The sequence below is a fragment of the Colossoma macropomum genome, unplaced genomic scaffold (assembly GCF_904425465.1).
Source record: "Colossoma macropomum unplaced genomic scaffold, Colossoma_macropomum, whole genome shotgun sequence".
NCBI classification, from domain to species: domain Eukaryota; kingdom Metazoa; phylum Chordata; class Actinopteri; order Characiformes; family Serrasalmidae; genus Colossoma; species Colossoma macropomum.
Window position 1 is genome coordinate 36738245 of NW_023494792.1, and position 16816 is coordinate 36755060.

Sequence of the window (16816 nt, forward strand, 5' to 3'; positions counted from 1 at the left end):
CATTATTGCCTTGTATAAGTGGCTTACCTTTTTAATGATTGTGTACTTGATTTTTGCCATTTATTGGCTCACTAGCTTATTCTATATTCTCAGTTAAAATACATTTCTGTTGGACATTTGTGTCCTCAAAGGTATTTTTTTTTCTTTCTTTTCTTGGGCCAGTGTATTAAATGTAGATAGTGATGTTATTTATTTCAAAATCAGAAATAAATCTTACTCTTGAGAACCTTCTGGAATTTCTGTCGTGTGAAAGCATAGAGGAGTGGGTGGAAGAACGTAGTTCCATAGGCCATGACCAAAAAGCCCAGTCTTAGGCGCATGGTAAAGTTACTGGGTCCTACACACAAAAGAATGATATTGAGCAAGGTGATCGGTGTCCAGCACAGTAGGAAGGTTGAGATAATAAGCAGTGACGTCCGCACAGCCCTCTTTTGCTGCTTGCGCCGCTCTTTGTGCCTTTTGACAGCTCTTCTCAAAGCAATGATCATTGATACAGAAGTACGCATGGCTAATGGAGGATTTCTTCTACCGCCACTCTGTATGTCTGTGGACTCAGATGCCTGAGTTTCGGTCATAGAAATGGGTTTTTTTTTTGAAGTGTTCTTCTTAGGTGTTGTTTGGAAACAGGTAACAATGTGGATGTTTAGTGCCTGCAGGATTTTGTAGTATGTAACCAGCATGATGATGGAAGTGAAGCAGAAGATTGGAATCTGAGCCAGCAAATGGTAGTAAAGGCCAGGCTCAGTGTAGTACTGGGTGGTGTTGTCCAGTTCTACTGTCTGATTTCGCACAGAGACATCTTGGTTGAAGAAGGCTACTTCTATAAAGGGCACCAGGAAGCTAAGGAAAGAGAGGGCCCAGATGAACCCCAACAGTGCCACTGCACGTCCCATGGTGAGCACACGATTTGCTGGCCGCGCAGAGATGTCATAGCGATCTAAGGTGATGGCTAGCACATTGGTGGCAGTTGCTACACTTGTGAAGGAGATACAGGCCTCGTGGAAACAGGAAAATAGAGCGTTGTTGTCCTTCAGTGGCAACAGCACGACGACAATCGTGAACGGGATGCAGCCCACACACACGAGCGCATCAAGGATGTGCAGGTTCATAGTGACAGTAATGCTGACAGAGCTAACCAGGTTGAGCTTCATGCAGTATAGGACCAATACCGTCAGGTTGCTACTCAGTCCAAGCAGACACTCTATCATTAGGAAGACTGTCAGGGTTATCTGGAAGCTGATTGGGTAAAGATTGTCCAGCTCCATATTAAAATCGATCAAGGACCTTAATGTTCATGATGGCTTGTCGTTTTTGGACTGGAGAGGTATGCATTCTCCTGTAGAGGTGGAGACAACAAAAACTTAAAAAATAAAAAATAAATAAAAAAAAAAATTAGAAGTGTACATTTAATCATTTTGTCATGTATTTTGTTTTTCACATTCTCCTTTTTCCACATGTACAATCAAACATTTAAAGGAACAGTTCATAGAGTAGTAGAGCCCCATATGTGGTCGGTCAGGCAAAACATATTTTGCTTTCTTTAGTTTGGAACTGAAGCTATGAAGCTAGTGTTGCTAACAAAGAGCTAGAACTCAGTAGTCACCCAAATGTTTTCAGTAAATCTGTGCTACTCAAACCATCCTGGTAAGGTGGTGCAGACTTGCCGATGTGGTTTAGAGCACAGTATGACTTACTGTAAACTATAAAAGTGAACAGAACTTCACCGCTACAGGCAGCCATTTCAGGGCTGGTATTGACAAAGATTTTGATGTATTTATGACTGTCATTGTCACTATTTTCTCATATTAGATCAGCACTTCTACGCCTGATGTGGTTTGTGAATACAGATGTCTGTTGTGTAAAGTGGCTGCTCACAGTTTTGTTCAATTTTATAGTTCACAGTATGTCATACTGTGTCCTAAACCACATCGACAAGTCTGCCCTACCTTAATGAAAGCCCGAATTTGGTTTGAGCAGGTTGAGAGTTTTGGGAATGTATTTTTACAGAAACTTCTTGGGTGACTGTAGAGTTCTAGTGTTTGTTAGCAGCGTTAGCCTCGCTGCTCCAGTTCTAAACTAAAGGAGCACAATTTGGACTGCACATATGTCTCAACCAATCGACTCCATCTTGGACAAGTGGAAACTTTTGTAAATTAGATTTTTGACCAGACCATTTCTATAGAGCAAGAAGGTCTAGTATCTCTAGGGTGCTTAGACTCTATTGTTAGGGAGGCTGTCTTGGTAACAGGAATGTCGATGGGGTCAATCCAACTAATATTTTATCAATTCACATGGCGGTTGCTTGCAAGCTCTATCCCAGTGGATTGCAAAGGCTTAAAGACGGGTGGGTGCAGACAATGTATGGCATGATGAATGGTTAAAGCGTGTGGGTAAAGGCAAAAATGGCACTAGGTTTTGTAAGCACAAGTGGACATGTGGTTTAAGGGGGTATATGCAGGCATTGATAATCAAGCCTGTGCAGAACTCTTGAAGAAAAAGGAACACTTGAATACCTCAGCTTTAAAACTGACCAAGCCACAAGTCCTCCCTATGTTTATCTAAAAATAAACATACTGTGTTTACAAGTCCAACAACGCTTTACATTTGTGAACAAACAATGCCTGTGTAGAAGAGTAGTGTAAACAATCAAAATATAAAACAATGGTTCTGTTTGTGCTGCTTCCTCTAGTTTATCACACACCACAAAACAGGTTTGATTCCAGATAACTGATGCTCCACTGACACAGGTTCAGAGGATAATTACGCAAATCCGAGGAAGCAAACTCATCTGGCTGGTTGGAGTGACTGTTAGCTGGTGTGTTTAGCTGGCTGCTAGCTAAGTTACAATCAACTTCGGTCTGCTGTCTCTGTTACTATGGTTCAACAATTAACAATCACTGTTAGATTCAGCATTTATTAAGTGATGCAAATGTGATTACTAATGCTAATGCTTTGTGACAGTTTTGAGAGGTTTTGGCCTAAAACACTTTTTTTTTTTTTGCATTTACCCCATTTAACCATCATCAACATTACATACATATAAATATGTATAATATGTATAAAAACATGCAGGTTCACTGGTGGTTTTGGATAGTAAATAAAGTGGCTATATTTTTGTAGACATCACAATCCTGGTTTCCATCACCACCACTGTAAAGAAATCAGAGTGAGTAAGTTTCTCTTTGAATGAGCCATTTCACACCAAACCACTCCAAATTACTTTATTTACATCTCAGCATTCATATTATGTATTTAGATGAAGGTGGAATGCAGCACTGTTAAGCCCTTTTTGGCTAAGCATGCAGTATGCCCCTCAGTGGCCTGACTGAGAGGTGGACAGCTCCAACACCTGAAAGTGCATTCAGCTCAGTAAATATAAAAAGTACCTTTTACTGGCTTTGCAAGTCTGGTTTTTTGTTTGTTTTCAACTTTGTAATATTTGGGAACAGCTTGATAGTAGGAAAACAGTGGATACTGCCCAGCCATAGTTGGATGGGTTTGTGCATTAGAATATCCACTTTGTCTTGACATGAAAGCTGGCTTGTTTGTAGCCTTTTCTTTAGCCTTTTGTCCTTTGTGTTGCCTAAATGACTCTTACACAATCAATCGGAGATGGCAGCGCGTACCATCATAAGAAGTTCATAGTGAATTTCCAGCAATGAGACTCATGAACTGAAACAAAAATTAATCTTGCCTCAGGTTAAGGGATCAGAATGAGTGTCCATTCAGTGTACTTCAGACTCATATTGTTCTTGTTTCAGAGCACAAGATTGCTTTGCATTATTACAGTTGTATGCAAAAGTTTGGGAGCCCAGTCAAATTGCATGTTTTGTGGAAGCGAAATGAGTACACATTCTCTACAGAGAACGCATTTTCTTCAATGCATGATGAATGTTTATATGCTTATTTGCTGATTAACATATTGGAGGTAAATATTGCTTGTTTGATTTTGTTTTCCCCAATATGTCAATGCCAGATTTACGTTCCCTGTAGAGGAAATAAATAAAGAAAACATGTAATTTGAACGGGGGTGTTCAAACCTTTGCCTATGACTGTGACCTTTGTTATTCCTGGGTCGCGTCACGCTCCACCTCTTGTTACCTGCATCTAGTTTGCATCTAGGATGTAGTGGAAGTAATAGATGTGCAAAACAAAGACAGTGTACACGTGTGACTTTTTAAAGTCTCTGACCTCCCCCCCCCTGATTAAGCTGTTCTCTAATGGAAATTATTCCTGCTGAATAAACCTGGAAAAAACATTTGCTTGCAGAATTTATACTAGTCTTGAGCTGTTCATATCTGACTATATAATGTAGCATGAATGCTTGTATATCAGATATCTTTCCTTACTTTTTCTACACTGGGACAAAGCTTTTTAACAATGAACCAATATAAGCCTTTACTTGATGATTCCCATTTCCTCACGTTGAAGAGAATTCTTTGAATAAGTTTTGTTACACTAACTCTGTTTTGCAAGCATACTTATCTAGCAATTTGCATTATACTGCTAAACCACCACAGCATGGTGTGCAGCATACATACAGGATCGCTTTTTCCTTTTAACATTGCACTTATGAAAGCAGAACAGCCTACAGTTTTTCCTTCATGAAGGACATTAATTTCACATTCTATTCTGACTTCTGACAAAATCCATGATTTTGAGTGTTTTAAAGTTATGACAAAGGGTTAGTACTACTACCAGTCAGTAAAAACAAAGTTTGTTTCTGTACCTGTGCTAATGTGCAGAAGACTTCTTGAGAAGCATGAGGAAGAGCATATTGTATGTTGATTTGAGTATCTTCTTTGTGCTCTGGCATTTGGTGTGGTGTAGTTGGAGTCTTATGTCAAACAGACAATCCTGCTCTTCTCCCCACTGTTTTTGGTTTCTCACATGCAAACCATCCCTCCATTTAGCGCTGTATTAGCCCTGCCTACTCCTCTCGTTAATCAGCCCCCCCAGTCTTTTGCAGAATGAGCTGTAAGCCATTGTCTGAGTCACACTGGCCAAAAAAGAAAGATGCTAACTTTGTCACTGTCTCTGTTTGGTAAATCCATTTTATTTTCTTTTGCGTCTTCTGCCCACATTCTCATTATAAAATTACAAAAAAAAAACATTAGGCTTGATGTGAAGATTTCAATTGCGTAAACCATCACAACTGTGTGAAAAGAGCACATCATCAAACCTATGGATGTGCACAAGTACTCAAGTTCTTGGTTAACTGTTCCACGCTAGTATTTGAATGCTGAAATTATTTTTCGGATGTTTCATCACAGGAAGATGGGAAAAAATATATAGATTAACAATTCAGTTAAATGACAATTTTATTGTTTAACAAAGATATAAAACAGGAAAGTTTTGTTTGCGTTTGTGAGTAAGTTTGTTATGTTGTACCTTGCTTTTATCAAGTGCGAGAGCTTAGATGCGGGCATGTTGCCAAAGACGAGTTGTTAAGGACATTACTGAGAATGTTGAGAGCACAGCTTTTATAACTAAATAGGCTAGGCTGATATTCGCTCTAGAAACAGTTATAATGTATTTCTCTGACAAGCTAACTTGTCACATCGTCCACTGAAAAGGAGAAACACTTACAGAAGATAAGTCTCCATCAGAATCCAGTGTTGCAGCAGTTTAGCTTTTAGATTAGTTTAGCTGAGGCAGTCACTGTTATGTTGCTCATCTGATACAAAAACCTGTCAATTTTCCTCAACTATTTTTGAATAATAAAACATGTTTTGAAATGCTGATGTTACATTGTTGTGCAACACCAGTGCTGTCACCTAAAAAATTAAACCACAGCTTTACATTCATTTCAGCTGAAATCCATATTACCATGCAGTTGTTTTGTTTTTCCAGTTCAGTAATGTAATGTAAGGCTAACAGTTAAACTCAGAGATATGCTTCAGAGCCAACCTGCTTTCTGCCTTTTAAGGCTTTCTTATGTAAACAGCAACACACCAGGCTGCAGACAGAGCCTTCTCCCTTTTTTCGTTTAGCCCGGTACTGATAGGCTGACTTACTGGTAGGGAAGCTATGAAAATAAAAGTGCAAATCTGCTTGAAAGAGTGGAAAAAAAGTATGCTCTTTCTGTTTTTCTGATTTTATTTTCTGTTTTACAAAGAAGAAAATGTGATATGTCACTTTTTGAATCTGCAGCTGCTATTTTTCAAATAACCATTTGTTTCTCATTTCTGAAATGAAAGTAGAATGAATGAAAGATACATGGACCTACACTGAACTTTTTTTTTTTTTAACAGCATTTCTTTTGCTTTTGTATATAAGTTAAGTAATTCTATGCTGAAACTGAATGCGAAACATTCTAAGAAGTGTGCAAATCATTGTATTTGTATCTTTTAGACTACTTGTCTCAGGGAGTGGATCTGTCTGGGATTGATGTCATTGAGAATGACCTGCTGTTTATCAGTCGAGTGCGTCTGGAGGTGGAGAACCAGGCTAAAAGAATACTGGAGCAGGGCATGGAGATTCAGGTAGGAACACACTCAGTACTGTTTTATCTTCATAGAATTTTTTGTTAATTATAAAAGACCACAGCAACTGATGACAGGAACATTGTTAGAGCTGTGCATACAACTCAAAATAACACCCAGAGAAATGATAGACCATCTAGAAATAAAGGAAATAAAAATCGTGTGCGGGTGTGAAAATGCCAGTATTCACCCTTCAGAGAAGACGAGAATAGATGCAGAGGCTACACTACAAGATGCATACCTCTCGTCAGAACAGCAGAGCCATGATATAGACATACACCGTATTGCCAAAAGTATTCACTCACCCATCCAAATCATTGAATTCAGGTATTCTAATCACTTCCATGGCCACAGGTGTATAAACCCAAGCACCTAGGCCTGCAGACTGCTTCTACAGACATTTGTGAAAGAATGGGTCGCTGTCAGGAGCTCAGTGAATTCCAGCATGGTACCGTGATAGGATGCCACCTGTGCAACAAGTCCAGTCATGAAATTTCCTCGCTACTAAATATTCCACAGTCAACTGTCAGTGGTATTATAACAAAGTGGAAGCGATTGGGAACGCTAGGCCACGTAAAATGACAGAGCGGGGTCAGAGGATGCTGAGGCGCATAGTGCGCAGAGGTCGCCAACTTTCTGCAGAGTCAATCGCTACAGATCTCCAAACTTCATGTGGCCTTCAGATTAGCTCAAGAACAGCGTAGAGAGCTTCAAGGAATGGGTTTCCATGGCCGAGCAGCTGCATCCAAGCCTTACATCACCAAGCGAAATGCAAAGCGTCGAATGCAGTGGTGTAAAGCGCCGCCACTGGACTCTAGAGCAGTGGAGACGTTCTCTGGAGTGACAAATCACGCTTCTCCGTCTGGCAATCCGATGCACGAGTCTGGGTTTGGCGGTTGCTAGGAGAACGGAACTTGTCTGACTGCATTGTGCCAAGTGTAAAGTTTGGTGGAGGGGGATTATGGTGTGGGGTTGTTTTTTAGGAGTTGGGCTTGGACCCTTAGTTCTAGTGAAAGGAGCTCTTAATGCTCCAGCACCAAGAGATTTTGGACAATTTCGTGCTCCCAACTTTGTGGGAACAGTTTGGGGACGGACCCTTCCTGTTCCAACATGACTGCGCACCAGTGCACAAAGCAAGGTCCATAAAGACATGGTGTGGAAAAACTTGACTGACCTCAACCCGATAGAACACCTTTGGGATGAAGAGCGGAGACTACAAGCCAGGCCTTCTCATCCAACATCAGTGTCTGATCTCACAAATGCGCTTCTGGAAGAATGGTCAAAAATTCCCATAAACACTCCTAAACCTTGTGGAAAGCCTTCCCAGAAGAGTTGAAGCTGTTATAGCTGCAAAGGGTGGGCCGACATCATATTAAACCCTATGGAATAAGAATGGGATGTCACTCAAGTTCATATGTGTGTGAATACTTTTGGAAATATAGTGTATTATATAAAGATCAATCTTCTGAAGCATACTGAAGTACCTTGTCTTCTCAGGTACAAGCAGATGCCTCTAAACTTGTGTGGACATTCATAATGCAGCAAATCAGTTCCGTGAATTCGATAATATTCAGTAGAGTTGCTCTTTAAAATATTTGAAAATGGAAAAGCCATTCAAATAACCCACATGTTAACCATTTTTAAAACATAGGGGAACAAATATGTGTTTATTAAGCAGTGTGTACTAGTTTGTCACTAAAAGCATGTTGTTTCTAGCTGTGCACACCGGATTCTTTGGAGATGGTGATTTGGCACAACTTCTGGGACTCTTGCAATTTATAACATCAGCATCACTCCAGGTGTAATCCCAGTAAGCTTCGTACTGCTCTGAATTGCTAGCTAGCTAGCTAGCATATTATAAGCTGAATTAGTGCGTGTAGGCCAGGCTTCCAGAGCTGTAGGGAAATTATTCCGACTACACTGAGCGATAAAGCCGGCATGGCTGTGTGTAGTGTATACTCTGGTATATATAATTCTAGGCGTCTTAAAAGACTTGATTACACCCCTGTTCACTGCCAAGAGCTGTCCAAAAAGTGGGCGATGACACTGTTTTCTATGCTTTGCTGCACAGTTCACTGCTGTTCAGGGGGTCAGTGACCTGTTCAGGGCTGCCAGTTTGGGGATGTCAGCTCAGGTTTATTAAAAAGCAAAATAAATAGAATTTATGCATTGGTGCAAAAAAGCAGTAATAAGAAATAAATATAAAAAATAAAGTAAATACAATATTTGTAATAATATTAATAATGGGAGTTATTACAATAGTAATAATAATAATAACAATAATAATAATAATGGTTCTTTTTGTTCAGCTGTTAGTTATATATGGCTTGAGTTTCTCTTGTGCTAGAGAGAGAGACACTGTGTGTGTGTGTGTGTGTGTGTATATATATATATATATATACACATACACACATATATATACACACACACACACACACACACACACACACACACACACACACATAAATATGTGGGACATTTGAGGGACCCTCATCATAAGCTTGGTGAATTGACCAAAACTGAACCACAATGCTGGAAAAAGCTAGTAATTTCTTAGCTTTTTTGCGGTAGATGCCTCAAAGCTGTATTTGCCAATAATGTTTTTACAGGAAAATACTAATGTTATTAATTTGCAGTGTCTAAAGTTCTTCTTAAAATCCACTTATGCATTTTTCATGAAGATTGTGACGTTCACCAATGTTTTCTTATTTGGGATTTATTATCTTATTTGTTCTTAGGTAAGAACAGAATCTACACACACTCAAAAGCACAAAGGTGTAAACAATTCTGCGGTTTAAAAACACATCATGAATCTGATGTAGACTTTTTCTTAGGACCTACCTCAACAAATTTAAGTAAAAACTTAAGAAGAAATTGGTGAATGAGGTCCATTATGTGAGTAGACCCCAAGTGGATATATGGCTGTTCTCATTGTCCTCTTGTCTGTTCTGACTCCAGAACCCATCTCAGGTGGGCACTGCGCTGCAGGTCTTCTATAATTTGGGCAGTCTGAGAGAGACTATCATCAGCGTGGTGGAAGGCTACAAGTCATCTGTCCAGGAGAGCATAACCAGTGCCCTTGACATTAAAGTCCTCACTCAGCCTGCTAACACTAGAGGTTACATAGTTTTTTTGTTTTTTTTGTGTCTGTTTGTGTTAGTTCATATGTGTCCATCAGAGCTGTTTGTTTTGTATTCCTGTATGATTCAGCATAAAAATTGAGATTTCTTGATCAAATTCAATTACTCAGTTTATAAAAATCTGTTAATAAATTGTGCCTTCTTGATGAATCAGCAGTGATTAGTCAACAATGTCCATAATGCTAATGCAAGACATACTTTTGATAAGTTTGTTTTTATTGTTTGGACTTTGAAAAATGGATGAACCAATGAACTGTAAAAAAATCTGTATAACAGATTCTGACAGCTCTAATTCTTACATATACTTGTCTTCCATTTAGGTGCTCCAGGTAGGGCTGTAATACCTGTTCCAGGAAACACAGCTACCTTTCGTGCTGCTCTTTGGACCAACCTGGAGAAGCTGATGGACCATATTTGTGCTGCTTGTAGTCAGGTATGGAGAAATACTGTATCATTCTCAGTGTCTTTTAATATTAACTAGAAATGATAGGCCAACATGTGTAGTTTCAGTGTATACATTTGTCCTTTCTTAGTAATGTACAATTTTCTAGTATGCAGTATGTCCTAGATTTTCATGCTATGTCTCAATTTATAGGTGCAGCACCTTCAGAAGGTCCTGACCAAAAAGAGAGACCCTGTCACACACGTGTGTTTCATTGATGAGATTGTCAAGGTGAAGAAAAACTATTCTATAAAATATCCTTGCTCTCCCTACTGTTCTGTTTTTTTCCCTGATTAAGTAGTACGACATCCATAATAAGACAGAGAAAAATTTGTCAGACTGAGTGTTTGATAACCCCTCGATATACCTGCACTTATACCGCAGTAAGCAACTGGTAGATATGCTTAAAATTCGGCCACCGAAACATTTTGAAAATATGAAAATGGTCAAAAGTGGCACTTTTGTTCTGTGGTGGAATATTTTGCTTGCGAAAAAAAGGACTAAATAGGACTTACTCCGAAGTGTCAAAATCTAACTGAAGTCCAGTGCCAGAGGATCTCTACTGTAGGGACTGTAGGGATGAAATAGCTTTAAATTTTTAAAGGTGAATTTTGTACTTGATGTAAGAAGATTCTCGTAGGAGAAGTGATACTGTGTGTATATATAGACATGTCACAAGTTTTACATAATCGTGTGATTGCAGTGATGAGATAATCGTAATTATTTAAACTGACTGCAGTTATTTTCCGTATCGTATCACACGTAGACTATGAAGTAGATGTTTTTTGATCAGTGCGACTGTGATGAAATAAAAGAAAGCAAGAAACACGTTCACTTAGTTTGTCTTAGACAAACAATACATGGTCTTAACTGGGTGCTATAACACATGCTCACAACATGCTTTTTTGCTTGTTCGCTAGATAGCTAATGCTAACTAGATAGCTAACGCAGATATGCTTGCAGAGCAGTTTTTTTTTTACCATGATGCCCTTGGTTGTGAGGTGGGCACAGTCTGCCTGTGAGATTAAAATACATAAAAAGCCAAGTGTCATCTTACACTTGAAGGTTTAGGCGTTAACTATCTTAACACAGTCAGCATAATTTCTCTGGCATGTCTTTCTTCTTGGAAATATAAGATTGATGGGATGTAACCTATGTGTGTGTTTACATATTTGTGCATGGTCTTGATGATATGGCAAAATCGGCAAGTCTGGTAGTAGTATGGAGATTCTATGTAGTATATATAGTACTATACTACGGTAGTGGTATTATTTTTTGTTTTTTAAACCTTTGTGATCATAACACTTCTCTTTTTCTCTCTCTGCAGGATGGTCATCCAGACATCTTGTACATTTTCTGGAACTCCATCACTCAAATGCTTTCTGTGGAACTCCAAAAAACCACAGAAGGTAAGTGACAGTTTGAGTGTTTGTTTGAGTGTACCCTGTTCTTCCATGCTGGAAAAAAGCTTATTTTGTAATTGAAGGGAGGTGAGAGTTTGACTTTTTTACTCTATGAAAACCTTGTCAAAATATCACACAAGCATGGGTAAAATTAAAGGGAATCTATTATGCTCATTTTCACTGTTCATAATTTTATTTTTTGGGTGTAGTAGAATAGATTTACATGCTTCAGTGTTCCAGAAACACATTATTTTTCTTCTTGTACGTCTCTATTCACCCTGTGTCTGAAACACTCTAAAGAGTGTCTGTATCTTTAAGCCCCGACTCCCCATGAGCCCAGTGTACTGTGATTGGTTTGCTCGAGCTCTCTGTTTTGATTAGTCGAGTGCCAGTTCTGCCCATAAAGGTGGCTAAATAGGATTTTAGTATGAGATTGCATCATCCTGTGACAAAGGAAAAGGGCTGGAATTCCAAGAGGCTTTTCAGGCAGCTGGGAAAGGTTGCTTCTATGGGAGAGAGTTGCTAACTCCAGCCTGTACTTTGAGCTTTGTGACTTTGTAGGTTGGTATAGATGGTTGATTGGTTGGTGTAGTGTGTTTCAGTGGTGTACTTTTTCATATGAGGTAACCATTATGAAACAAAATCTTGAGTAATTGCAGTAATTAGAAACTGATCTGAACCCGTCTTATTATATCGGTGGTTAAATTACCATGTTGCAACAATAATAGCCATCATTAGATCATGATAGAAAAAACATTATAAAATAATATGAAAAATAATCTACTGTCCAGAATTGTTGACATTCCACTGCCTCCCAAACATTCCCAAATGCTTTCCAAACATTTTCAGTCTGGATAACATTCCTTAATGCTCTGTTCTCATGTTGTGTTGTGTTGATCTAGCATGTTGCATGTAACATAAAACATATTTTTGGCCAAACAAATAAACATAATGGCCTATATTCATCAAATTTGTGTGAAAAAAGGGCATAGCCTATAATGATGTACAAACTACGCTGTCTGATTCACAAAACTTTTGTATGATGTGGAAACAAGGAGATCTAACAAGAAACAAGGAGTGCCAGTGATGAGTCTTCAGTGCATGAAATCGAGCACCAGTCTACCAGCACCTCATATCACATGCATGTCATTTACATCAAGAATGGCCAAATTCATGCAAATGTTTTGCCTGAAAGCCAATAAAACGACAGCATTCAGTGGCTCGTGAGCCAGTGGCTGTGCTCGGAGGCAGTGTTTGAGGTCAAGCAGTGAGTGCACTGCTTTCCCTACTGACCAAACTTTGTGGTGTTAAAATTACTGTGGCTGTGAGAATAAAATGTGAAATAAACAAAACAGAATGATGGGATTATATAATGTGATAATTTTCTTAAAGTAACATATTTAAACGCTATATAATTGCGGTGTATGAGATGCTTTGCACAATTGTTTTGTGTTTTTTTTTTTGGGCCAGTGACAGTAGTATAAAACAAAAACACAATGTAAGCTGTCTTTATGTGGAACATGGAATAGTTGTAACATTTATTTATACCGATGTGCGTATAAAATAGATGCATCAACTTTTGAACTGGACTGCCATATGCACAAATTACTAGTAATATATTTGTGTACATTATGCACATTTGTTATATTTGTATTGTTATTGTTATTAAAGGTGATATTGAAAATATATGGGTTTGTTAACTGCAAGTCAAGTGTTTTTTTGACTTTGATCATATAGATACATCATAGTAATGAAAAAGGACCGGTGTCCTTTTGGCTGCACTGTACTGCTCTCTCCTGAATCGATTCAATGTTTTATGTCCCAGGCTTCCATTTTCTCTCAAGCTTGGGCCTTGTGGACCTCGGTGCAAAATTCTGTCAACAAAAGTGGGTGACTCCAGCAGAGAGGAAAAACAATGCAAGGAGTAAAACTAAGGGAGAAATGCAGGGTAAAATCTGTTAAAAGTGAGAGGCGGGCTGTGAGAACCTGAACGTGAAAGTTGAACTCGACCCAAGCACAGGTTTAGGAAATGACGTCTGAACTCAATATAAGCAGTCGGGTCCTTCCGCTTTGGACAAATATTTCAAGCTCTAACAGTAATTAATCTATACAAGGAATCTGTCTCTAGTGAGAAATCAGTCATGTCTGAACTTTTGTTAATGTTATATTAATGAAGCTCCATTTTCAATTAATTCACTTATTTTCTTTTCACCTTCTCTCAGGTGTGTTGATAAAGAATGTGTCTCTTCCATTCTATCTCCATACTGCTACTTCAGAGGGGTCGAAAATGGAATCATGTTGTTTCATCTACTGATGAAAGAAAGATGAGAGAAAAATGAAACCTGCTCTTGTGTGCTGACCCCCCGATTGTCCTTTCATTTTCTTTTTCTGTAGCCTCCACATTCCTGAAACAGGCTCTGGAGGGAGAATTCCCAAAGCTTCTGAGACTGTATAATGAATTGTGGAAACGGCTGCAGCAGTACAGTGCCAACATACAGGTGGCGCCAGTGGGCAGTGGCTCAGGGCTGGAATTAGATTTGACGACACCTGAGAATGACATTCAGGATCTCTTCACAAGTACAAAACAGGATTATGAGTGAGTCTGCTGTTGCATACACACGCTTACGAGAAACATGACTGATTATGTGATAAAATTACTGGAGCAGGTGAGACTGCAGTTAATGGCATAAGTAAGGAAGGTTTTTTTAAAAAGTGAGATAAAAAAGAAACACTGAATATACACAGCCAAAAGTATGTAGAAACTGTAGACCATCAGACCTATATGAGCTTGAGACATCCAATTCTAAAACCAGGGGCATTAATATGGAGTTACCCCCCCCCCCGTGGCCCTTACAGTCTCCACTCTTCTGGGAAGGCTTTCCACACGAATTCGGAGTGTGGGAATTTGTGCCCATTCAGTCAAAAGAGCATTTGTGAGGTCAGACACCTCGCAAAGACAAGAAGGCCTGGCTCTTAATTAATGTTCCGGTTCACCCCAAAGGTGCTGAGTGAGGCTGAGATCAGGGCACTCTGCAGGCCACTGGAGTTCTTCCACACCAAACTCAGCAAACCATGTTTTTATGGAGCTCACTTTGCGCACAGGGGCACAGTCACAATCACCCCTCATTGAAACTAAACCTGAAAAAAGTCCCCAGACCATTATACCTCAGGATAACAGATCAAGAAGACTTTTGTGAAGTCTTACATGGTTGTTTTCTAAAATTATGTTTGTACCCAAGAGTTTTACAGAACATACCGTGAACACAGCACTGTTAAGCTATTTACAGTCACAATTGTGTCTTAAAATGCTTTTTTTTTGTTTTTTTTTAAATCCGTCATCTGGATATTTCTATTCTACAGTGACAACCTAAGAGCTATTTGTACTGAGTTTGGTACACAGAGTGATGTAAGAATAATATTTGTACTTTTTTAAGAGAAAAGAGATGTACCTGTCCTTGTACTTATTGCTTGTGCTACATATGTGCACTTTGATGTACAATTACTGACAGTAGCTCATCTGTTTGTTTTTTTTTTATTTCTTTTAATTTATGTATTAAGTATGTTATGATATGATATGATATGACCATGTATGCTTCCTTGTACACTTCCATCACCGAGTTAGTCCGGTGCTGATCTCAGCCTTTTTCTTGTTTTTTTTTCTCTAGTCCAGAGAAAGCCCTAAAGAGCTCCCTGCAGCCGTATGAAGCAGCCTACCTCTCCAAGTCACTCTCACGTCTGTTTGATCCAATCAACCTGGTCTTCCCTCAAGGGGGGTACAGTCCCCCTTCCAGTGATGAGATGGACAGTATCATCAAAACTATTGCCAGGTTTGTGCCTCCATTATACTTTTTAAGGGTTACAGATATTATGAGATGTTTATTGATATGAAATGGAGCTAGAGCTGCCTATGTATTTTGACTGGTGTGTATACCGTCATTTGCAAAAGTTTAAGCACCCTGGTCAGATTTTCTAAGTAAAAATAAGGTAACACATTGAAAAATTTTAACACATTAAAAAAGCAAAAACTTAAAGCCACTACAAAAAAACTACAACTTGTTTGAAATTCAGCAGAATATTAAAAGTGTACTAGGAATACGACATCACATAAGAGCAGTTTTAACCTAACCCCACTGGCTGCATGTTTCCTTCAGAATTTACACTAAGATTTAACTAGTAGTTTTAAATCTCTGAATGTTATAGCACCTTCAAGACTATGTTCCATACCGTACCTTAAGCTCATCTAGTGCTGGGCTTCTCCACACTCCACTTAAGAAACTTAAAAAGAGAAGTAGCATTTTATTTTTATGCACCAAATATGTGGAACACATTACTAATAAATATTTATCAGGCTCCTTCTGTCGTTGTTTTAACAAAAAACACACTTAAAAACTTTTTTTTTTTTTTACTTTAATTATTGTAATTTTATTCAGTTTTCAATATTTTGTCATTTTCTTTTTTATCTTATTTTATCTTCTTGTTTACTGATTTTATATGACAACCTCTTGGTTCTTTTCTTTCTCTGTTGGTTCTTTTTGCTGTAAAGCACTTTGCGCTGCATTTGAAATTAGTGTTGCATTGATACTGTATCAGTATCGTGTTGATACTGGCACTTAAACGCAGTATCGGTATCAGCGATGGGAATAACGATACCTATGACTGACACCACAAAGAAATATCTGATGCATGCATGCACTCTAGTAGACAGAACTTAACAACACAACAGCAGTGTGAAATGACAAGCAGCAGTAAAAATACTTACAAAATCTGTAATGGCAGTAGTTTGTGGGAAAAACACCCTAACGGGAGCCCTTTACCTTAATCGCTGAGCCTGGCTTCTTTCAGTAATTACTCATCTGCTGCTGTGTGGTCACTTACAGTCTGAGTTAAAGTTAGTGTTAGTCCAGATTGTTATTTAGAGAGCAGAAGGAACTGCTGGACTCTGGGTGTAATTACAGCATTTAGCTTGATCTACCCTTTATCATAGCAGCCTGCTAGCCGAGCCTGTGTGTCCACTAGCAGCAGGGAAGCACATGTATCAGACAAATGGCTTGCGAAATTCGGATGTGAAATTACATTGAGTCCCGGTTCTACTGAGCGAGAGAATCTGCTGTGTGCAGATGTGTGTGTGTGTGTATATATATATGTATATGTATGTGTGTGTGTGTGTGTGTGTGTGTGTATATATATATATATATATATATATATATATATATATAGATATATATATGATATATATATATATATATATATGTATATGCAAAACATGCAATGTCCTCCTCAGTACATGGAGCTTCGAACATGCCCCTGCGTCGGAGCGATGAGGAAGTGTCTGGCATGTGTGTATAT

The 16816-nt window shown here is 38.7% G+C and overlaps 2 protein-coding genes across 2 annotated transcripts in view; one reads left to right on the plus strand and one right to left on the minus strand.

The window, feature by feature from the left end:
• The window catches only part of cog5 (component of oligomeric golgi complex 5), a 47231-nt gene that overhangs the window by 13084 nt on the left and 17331 nt on the right, over window positions 1-16816 (plus strand). Inside the window, exons 7-13 of the mRNA XM_036577032.1 lie at window positions 6355-6485; window positions 9444-9603; window positions 9946-10058; window positions 10221-10298; window positions 11395-11476; window positions 13865-14066; window positions 15136-15297. Of these exons, the coding sequence (XP_036432925.1) occupies window positions 6355-6485; window positions 9444-9603; window positions 9946-10058; window positions 10221-10298; window positions 11395-11476; window positions 13865-14066; window positions 15136-15297 (928 nt within the window). The remainder of the gene's footprint in view (window positions 1-6354; window positions 6486-9443; window positions 9604-9945; window positions 10059-10220; window positions 10299-11394; window positions 11477-13864; window positions 14067-15135; window positions 15298-16816) is intronic.
• gpr22a (G protein-coupled receptor 22a) lies at window positions 66-1332 on the minus strand. Its single transcript, XM_036577033.1, is given in 3 exon segments — window positions 66-209; window positions 211-1275; window positions 1277-1332. Coding segments are annotated over 3 exon segments (1254 nt in total). The 3' UTR covers window positions 66-76.